This window comes from Haplochromis burtoni, unplaced genomic scaffold (genome assembly GCF_018398535.1).
Source record: "Haplochromis burtoni strain Fernald_Lab_line unplaced genomic scaffold, NCSU_Asbu1 Contig_366, whole genome shotgun sequence".
NCBI classification, from domain to species: domain Eukaryota; kingdom Metazoa; phylum Chordata; class Actinopteri; order Cichliformes; family Cichlidae; genus Haplochromis; species Haplochromis burtoni.
Window position 1 is genome coordinate 411,369 of NW_024582727.1, and position 8,619 is coordinate 419,987.

General features: G+C 38.8%; 1 protein-coding gene across 8 annotated transcripts in view; it reads right to left on the reverse strand.

Moving 5' to 3' along the window:
• phf14 (PHD finger protein 14) overlaps nt 1-8,619 on the reverse strand; it is a 144,934-nt gene that overhangs the window by 80,792 nt on the left and 55,523 nt on the right. For all 8 annotated transcript variants that reach the window (XM_042228923.1, XM_042228921.1, XM_042228922.1 and 5 more), the window contains exons 12-14: nt 4,322-4,428; nt 2,672-2,803; nt 920-1,070 (exon numbers count right to left, since the gene is read on the reverse strand). In XM_042228923.1, coding sequence (XP_042084857.1) covers nt 920-1,070; nt 2,672-2,803; nt 4,322-4,428 — 390 coding nt within the window. The remainder of the gene's footprint in view (nt 1-919; nt 1,071-2,671; nt 2,804-4,321; nt 4,429-8,619) is intronic.

The following is an 8,619-nucleotide window of genomic DNA, read 5'->3' on the forward strand; positions in this document are numbered from 1 at the left end:
ACACACACACACACAAAAACATCATATGTATGTATATACATACACATATATAAATAAATAAATATGTACACTGATAATAACTTTGTGCCAAATGTGGTCATATATAATCTGATATTTCTATTTGATTTGAAATGTACAGACTAGTGTCCAGCTTTAATCACAAGGGGCTTAACTTTTTACTTTAGCATCAACACCATCTGGAACCAGAAAGATGAAACCTTAAAAAAAAAGTAGACCAAGTGACGGGTCCATAAATATGCCATCTTTTAGCTTAAAAAAAAAAAAACAATAAATGAACTGAGCAACATAGTCAAAAGTGTTTAACATTCTGTTTCTTTGGATTACTCACTGTACTTCTGAGCCGACATGCTGGTTTTTAAATTCCTATTTATAACCACAAAACCTATACACATAAACAATGTTATCTTTGCTAGAGATCAGAATTACTGAGACTGAGGATTTTAATGAGTAACAGCACAGACCTACTGCTTTTAAAACATGTCTCTATGAAGCCCATCTGTTTAGTCTGTTCAAACTGGGTTTGTACCTTCCTACTCTTGTTTCTCATCAAACACAGTGAATCAAAAAGGAACAACTTTTTGATTCAAGTTCATTTTCTTCTCTTTTATTATTTTGAGTTCCACCAGGAGAACGCCTGTGTGTTTTTTGTATGCAGTAACACTGTTTATATTGCATGCGTGAGATCACCGTGTGCAACGTACTGATAATCTTAGAAGAAGAGGGAACTAATGGGAACGCAAGTTAATTATTTGTAATCAATATGAATGTGTCAGTTAGCCAGTGACAACATGAGATACACTGTAATTAGAGTGGAGGAACAATAGAGCATGCAAACCTTTCGCACATTTTAGCTAATATGAGCTGGTTCCAGTGTGTCAGTACACACAGTGCCTCTTACTTGATGTTTCTTGGGCTCTGGTGACATCTCCTGTGGGATGAATTTGATCGGTCCTTTGATCTGCCTCCTGGACCTCTTGGTGCCATCTGGTAACGTCTCCATGGCAATATCAGCTTCATCGCTGCTGGCTTGGTCACACTCAGAGCATTGCCTAAGGAAATTGAAAACGACTTGACTCATTTAATTGAATTATTTATTTATTTATTTTTTTTTAATCATACACCTAAATCTTCAGTCTTTAATGTAACGATTAGTTGATTGTGTTTACAAACAGACAATGCGGTGCACATCGCAAATCAGCTCGCATAGACACATTAGTTGTGCAGCTTCTTAATGACGGTATCTTAGCTAACAACCCCAACTACCAGATTCAACTTGTAATTGGCTAAAAATCACTTAGTCTACTGGTGAGAGGGACGTTGCTAGCAGTCATTTTTTTCAAGCAATGCTGAAATTTCCACATTCCGACCCTTCAAATGCTTCAGGAGCTGTCCGCTCAGCGCAGCAACTGTTAATATAGAGCGTTATTAAATTTATTGCTAATGCAATTATATGGCACATTGACTTCTGAGGAAATTCTAGATGGCACTCGTCATCAAAAAGGTTGCCTACCCCTGGTCTAGCATAAACACAATATACAGTTCCCTGTTAGTGTAGGAAATGGAAATCAGCCGAGACAGCTCTGAAACATCTGCTTACATCTCATTGAATTCATTTGCGTAAATCAAAAAAGAGCAGCAGGTCATCTGCCTGTACAGTAAGAATCTGCCTGGCTCACATTAAAAATTATTGCGAGTGGTGCTTCTTTTCTCCATGCTGAGCCATTACAACCGATGTTAGTTTCCCACCTGCTGAATGTCATTTTAACCCCTGACTGTTCAGATGTGGAGACAAACTAACGCTCTACAACGTAGGCAACAGAAAATAGCTATTTTTTAAAATTATTTTACTCCTTGTTTTCTACATAATAGAATCAAGCTGAGTACATTATGAGTACATTAAAATTAGAATGTAGATTTGAATAACATTTGTATTCTAATGTACTAGTATTAATTCAAAAGTTAAATACGAAAATATGAATACTGCAGAAGATTTAATTACTTTTGCATAAAAACAGAATAGGTAGAACTGTCATTCAAGGAGCTACTTTTTACTTTTTTATTTTCAGACCATTTACTTTTTCACTTTTAACTGAGTAAAAAAGTTTAGTATTTTTTAAAACAGATTTTTGTACTTTTGCTTAAGTAAAGAGTCTCAGTAAATTTGCCGCTTCTGGTTATTATAAATCTCCGGCTCTCTTCCACAGCTTGTCTTTGTCCTGTCTTCTTCCCCTCACCTCCAACCAGTCGCTGCAGATGGCCGCCCCTCCCTGAGCCTGGTTCTGCTGGAGGTTTCTCCCTGTTAAAAGGGAGTTTTTACCTTCCCACTGTGGCCAAACTGCTTGTTCATAGGGGGTCATATGATTGTGGTTCTCTCTGCTTTCTCTGAATTATTGTAGAATCTTTACTCTTCTTTTTAATATAAAGCTGCTTGAGGCAGCTGTTGTTGTGCGCTATATAAATAAAATTGAATGAACTGAATTGCACTTAAGGAAATGAGAAATGGGGTTGATGTGTGACTTTCACTAATGACTGTTTTGTGCCGGTTTTATCTCATATGACTCACAACAACGGATGCTGTCAGCTGCTCAAATTAGATCACTTTTCATGGTGTTTAGGGGAGAGCCTCAGGGTCCACTTAAACCCAACTTACCAATAGCTGTTCTTGGTCTTCTTGGGCATTCGTGTTAGTGGTGGCTCCAGGCAGCCCAGGTGGTAGTAGAGCTTGCATGTGTCACACAGTACAAGCAGATGTTGGTCCTGGTTTTTTTTACAAATTCCGCAGCTGCAGAAATACATCAGGTTTCAGTGAGTATGAGAAATAATGACCATGAGAAAAGGTTGTTGCTTTTTGTTTTATTTTTGTTTTATAACAAAATTTCTCTAACTGTATAATGAATTCCAACAGGAAAGAGGGAAAGAGCCTCCGTGTTTTACAGATGATACTCACTGATGTATCGCGCTTTTGATCTCCTCTGTACATATTGATAACAATTTGATTCATCACTCCGTAACACCAGTTGCCACTGATTTTCAGTCCAGTTATGCTATTTAAGTATAACCTCATTTCCCCATTTCCCTTCCTTAAGAAGGGCTTCTTGACAGACACCCATCAAGTGAGACCTTTTCTTATTAGGCTTCAGTAAACAGCTGATGGATCAGCTGAAGGGCCAGATGCTTCTGTCGGGTCCTATGTCAGGTTTTTGTTTCCCATTTCTTAAAGACTTTCACAGACGTTGTTTATCAGCTACAGGTAGCTTTTAGACCCATCACTTCCACATGCACTACTCCAATTTCCTCAAATATTGTATGAGCATACTTCATCCACACTGAGATATCCCATGTTGTCAGCTCAAGCTCTTTGGGAATCACTGTGAAGTTTTATATTATAGAAGTCTGTCAGACTGTTATCTTTGGTATTTTATAGAAATGTGATTTTGGGTTTAAAACAGAATGATGTCCGTCTTCACTTGCATTAACATGTCTTCAGACCTGAAACTGGGTTTTTCAAGGAACAGCTACTAAATGAACAACTTACACTTGGAAGCGGCTTAAGATGTTTTTTCTTGCATAATCAGTCAGTGGATAATCAGGGAACAGATCTCATCTGACCATGAAATTGCTTGTCAGACAACTGTTGCATTTTTAGTCTTTGAAAATATGGACTGAGAATAAATAAAAATGGCAGCCGCCAGTTTTACCCCTTAGTCTCCTAGCAGATGTACCTATGGTACAAGTTTGAAAATTCTAGGTAACTTCCTTCTGGAGTTATCACAATCACAATATTTTCAGAAAACCTGACCTCTCATCTTAATCATAAAGTCGAGGTCGCTGAAATCCAAACTCATACAAAATCTTTAGTAGTAGATATTAATTTTAAAATTATAGATTGTGAATGCGATAACTCAAGAATGAGGCAAACTTGGGTGTCCACACTGCCCGCCTGCTCACCTACTTGGCAGGGTGACAACAATACCTCATTAGCCTTTTATGGCTAAGGAGTGAAAATGGCACCAATTCCAAACCAATTAATGCAATGCTTTTGTTAACTCCTTGAATTAAAGCTGAAAGACTGAACAAAAAAAATAAAAATAAAAAATGACTGCGGTGCCCATAGGCAGAATGACAAGAACAAGTATCAAATACTTATTTGAGCTAAATGTATCAGATTCAGATAAATTCTTCTATTTCAAAGCACTGAAGATGACGGATAAAAAACACAATCCTCGTTCTAACATTTTACCCATTTCATTAACCTTTGCCTTTCTAGCTCCATCATGACTCAAAGCTATTGTGTGTTTACCTGTAGAGGATCGCTGGCAGACTAGATGCCTTCCCTTGGGTGCCTCCTTCCTTCTTGCTGGGCTTCCTTTCTTTTGGAGCCTTCAAGATTGGTGGAGTATTTAATTTCTACCAAAAAAAAAAAAGAAAAAAGAAACACACACACAAAAAGTTTGATGAATATTTAATATACATGAAAAGTAACTTATACTTCACTGCGAAGTTGATTTTATAAAAACTAAGACAAATAAGATGTTCTTTGAAAAAGGAATACACAGCTCATCATAGTATTCAAGTCAGTTAAATTTCTGAAATATTGATGTAGTCAGTTAAGTAGCAGGGGGTTCCCAGATGCTTTGAAAATGAACAACATTTGCACTAGAATGGCAAGAATGAGACAACGCCCAAAACAGAAATGGTTTTTCATATCCCCCCCCCCCAGTTTTTCAACTCCAGGAGTTGGGCTACTTGTAGCCCAACAAGTATCTGTTTGCAGTGGATCCTGCAAGCAGATACTTCAGAGGTTTCCCTTAGGCAGTATTATTAGAAGGGAGAGCTTACATTTTCATTGTAATACAGATGATATCCTGGTATCTACAAAGCCATATGATAGACCTCACTCAGTTAAATCCAAGAAATATCTTGAAGACATAAGGACTTGGATAACCTCTAATTTCTCTCCTTCTAATTGCAGATAAAACTGAGGTTATTGTACCGTACCCTTATTGTACTAGTTAGAAAAATTGTGCCCAGACTTCTAGTAACACTTTGAGAACCAGGACATGTCCTTCAGTGCATAGGATAGCATACATTTTTCACTGCTAGGCAGATGATACGTAGCTTCATTGATCACCAAAGGATGTGGCAGAAATCTAAACGCATAAAGACAGATGACCTCTAATTTTCTGTTTCTAAATTCAGAAAATAAAAATATTGTGTCTAACCAGATGCTTATTCTGGATAGCAATACCTTTGCTTCTATTTACACTGTGAGCGATTTTGAGCAGGACGTGCCCTTCATTGTGCATACTGAACAAATATGTAGAACTGCTTTCGTCCATTTACTTTCTTCCAGTATCTCTAAAATTAGAAATATCCTGTCTCAGAGTGAGTGCTGAAAAACTAGTTCATGCATTTATTACTTCTAGGCTCGACTACTGCAATTCATTATTATCAGGATGTCCTAAAAAGCCTTCAGTTAATCCAAAATGCTGCAGCAAGAGTACTGTCAGGGACTAGAAAGAGAGCGCAGTTTGCCCATACTGGCTTCTCTTCATTTGCTCGGTGCTAAATACTAAATAATATTGAATTTAAAACCTTTGTCATCACATACAAGGTCTAGCTGCTGGAGGCTTCCCATGATGCACTGTTTCTTCTTCAATCATCTTTTTTCACTCTCCATGTGTTTATAATCCACTCTGCATTTAATCAGTTATTCTTAATCACAATTGATCTTGTGTCCCATGTCCCTCCATACCACCATTCTTTACCATGGTGATGGTGTCCAAGTGAGATTTGCAGAGATATGGGCACCCAGAAACCTGAAGGTGAAGACAGATTCAACCCGGACTCCATTTATGATGAGAGGGGTCCAAGATAGGTTTTCGTTTTAAGGACATTCAGCTTCGTACCCATTTTCTGAGCACCAGCAGTTCAAATTCTCTACCTCCACCCTATACACCGTCTCATCTCCATCAGAGATGAACCTAACAACATGGCCAGCCTGGTTGGTCTTAAACCCGAGCAAAAAAGTTATTGAGCTCCTTTGCTAGTATAAGACTGCTCTAGGCATCCGCCCGCAACAGAATGACGAGCTCCCAATGGTTTTTTTTATTTGTTTGGTTTAAATGATCCCTGATGGTACTATTTTTGTCAATATTGAAGATTGTTTTTGAAAATGGAAACAAAGGTTATCACAAGAAGTATGAGAATCATAACTTGACAGAGAAAAGCCATGTGGGTCTGAGCCATTCAACTGAGCTAATGTTAGCCACAGCAGGCATGGATACAGCTGAGCCCACACTCCTGAATAATCCTGAAAGAGCTTTGTGACTTCAGAAAAGATAACAACAAACAATATGTGGATATTAAACGTGGGGTTAAGAAGGCAGAAGGAGGAATCTAAGAGACCGAGACAGTGCTACAATCGGCATCAACACTAATTATGAAAGAAGAGGTTCTTTGGAGAGCATGACAGAAGAAAGAGGTGTTTTATGAAGGGGTCGTGGACTCACCTATGTAAGGATGCCGCCAAAGCAACAAGAGAAATGGTGACAACACTGAGCTAAAACCTACAGCCACCCCAGATCAAGAAGAGATCCACTTGAGAAGCTTCAGGTGTTCAGGAGAGATATGATGATGACCGAAGATCTCTGATTGTTTTACAAATCTGATATTTTAGTAAGACTGGTGATTCCTCTCTGGAAACATGACTATGGAGACATTATATAACAATATGTGTTCAACAAAATTTCATGCTAAATGGAAAGACATTGAACTCTCCATGATGAAAGACCCACCAACACAAGCAATTTTAGCTCATACGAATTTAGATATACATCTTGAGATGACTGAAAACCCATGAATCAAAAGTCATCGTCTGATGTGTTTTTTCATAACTCCAAAGCAAATGGTACATCTTGACACAGGTACATTGAACTGTTGGAGGTTATGTCGTGTATTGGCACATATTTTGGGACAGCCCAAATATTAAACTCTTATGGCTCAACAAAACTTTAATCAGTATATTTAAGGTAAATAATATTCCTTTAGAATTTTCCACCATATTCTTGGGAAATTCAGATAATTTGCAGGACCTAATAAATAATATCTTTGGGTTGGTCAGTTTAATTAAGCCTCTAGAGCCAGACTTTGTTGAAGTCTCTGCTGTTTAGAAATTTGGAGTAACATTCCTTATCCCTTTTGGGCTTTATGATCCCTTTTGGGCTTAGCATCAGGGGAAAAAGTAAACAATGTTAACTATAGCCACCATTAGTTCACGCGGTAGATATAGGGTCTGAATTTAATTGACATGGCCTTTAAGTCCGGTAAGCAATTACCATCTATAATTCTGTGGTTATGTCAACAGACCTGGAGTATATAATCACAGAACCCCCCAGCCCTTCCAAAGTCTTTGTTGCAGTCCTGGAGCTTTAGGGTGTGGAGCACTAGCTCCACTTAGGCATTGGGGACTTATGGATGGAGCCTGGATTCAATCAATAGACAACACTCCTGGACAAAACAGCTATAGTAAATCTCTGATTAAAGTTCTTCCGTTTTGTTTGAGAGGGATCTGGCATCGGTGAGGTAGATTGATGGAAACGGGGGTTTGTGCTGCTGCTTTCGCAGCTGGACATGACTGCCAGCTCTGCATCCCTGCTTTTGTTTCCTCTTCCTCCGCCGCTTGTGTCGCTTGCTGTTCCTGACAACCCACAGAATGCCCAGTGGTCTCACAATCTTAGGTGGGATACTGTGGGTCGAATCCAGATTAACACTTTTGGCTCTATCCTGGCCATCTCTACTTTCAAGATTAGGCTTGAAACAAATAGGCCAACGATAGAGCCCACTAAGAGCTCTTCTAAAAAAGAGGACGCACGAACACACCTCTCCAGAAACTCAATTCTTTATCTTTCTGGTGTTATTTTGGCTGTATTATTTTACGTTTGGATAGACTCTATTCATTGAACTATTATTAAGCGAGCTATGATGCTATGGCTATATTATTGAAAAATCATTTAAAAAACAAAAATCGCCTCAGACCTTTGGGACAAGTTTACATTCTTCCAAATGTTGGAACACTGAGCTACTTCCAATTCAATTCAATATGGCCTCAAACATAATGAATACAACTCCGCTTCAATTCAATTCAATTCAATTTTATTTATATAGCGCCAAATCACAACAAAAGTCGCCTCAAGGCGCTTCATAGATACAGAGAAAAACCCAACAATCATATGACCCCCTATGAGCAAGCACTTTGGCGACAGTGGGAAGGAAAAACTCCCTTTTAACAGGAAGAAACCTCCGGCAGAACCAGGCTCAGGGAGGGGCGGGGCCATCTGCTGCGACCGGTTGGGGTGAGAGAAGGAAGACAGGATAAAAGACATGCTATGGAAGAGAGACAGAGGTTAATAACAGATATGATTCAATGCAGAGAGGTCTGATTAACACATAGTGAGTGAGAAAGGTGACTGGAAAGGAAAAACTCAATGCATCATGGGAATCCCCCAGCAGCCTACGTCTATTGCAGCATAACTAAGGGAGGATTCAGGGTCACCTGGTCCAGCCCTAACTATATGCTTTAGCAAAAAGGAAAGTTTG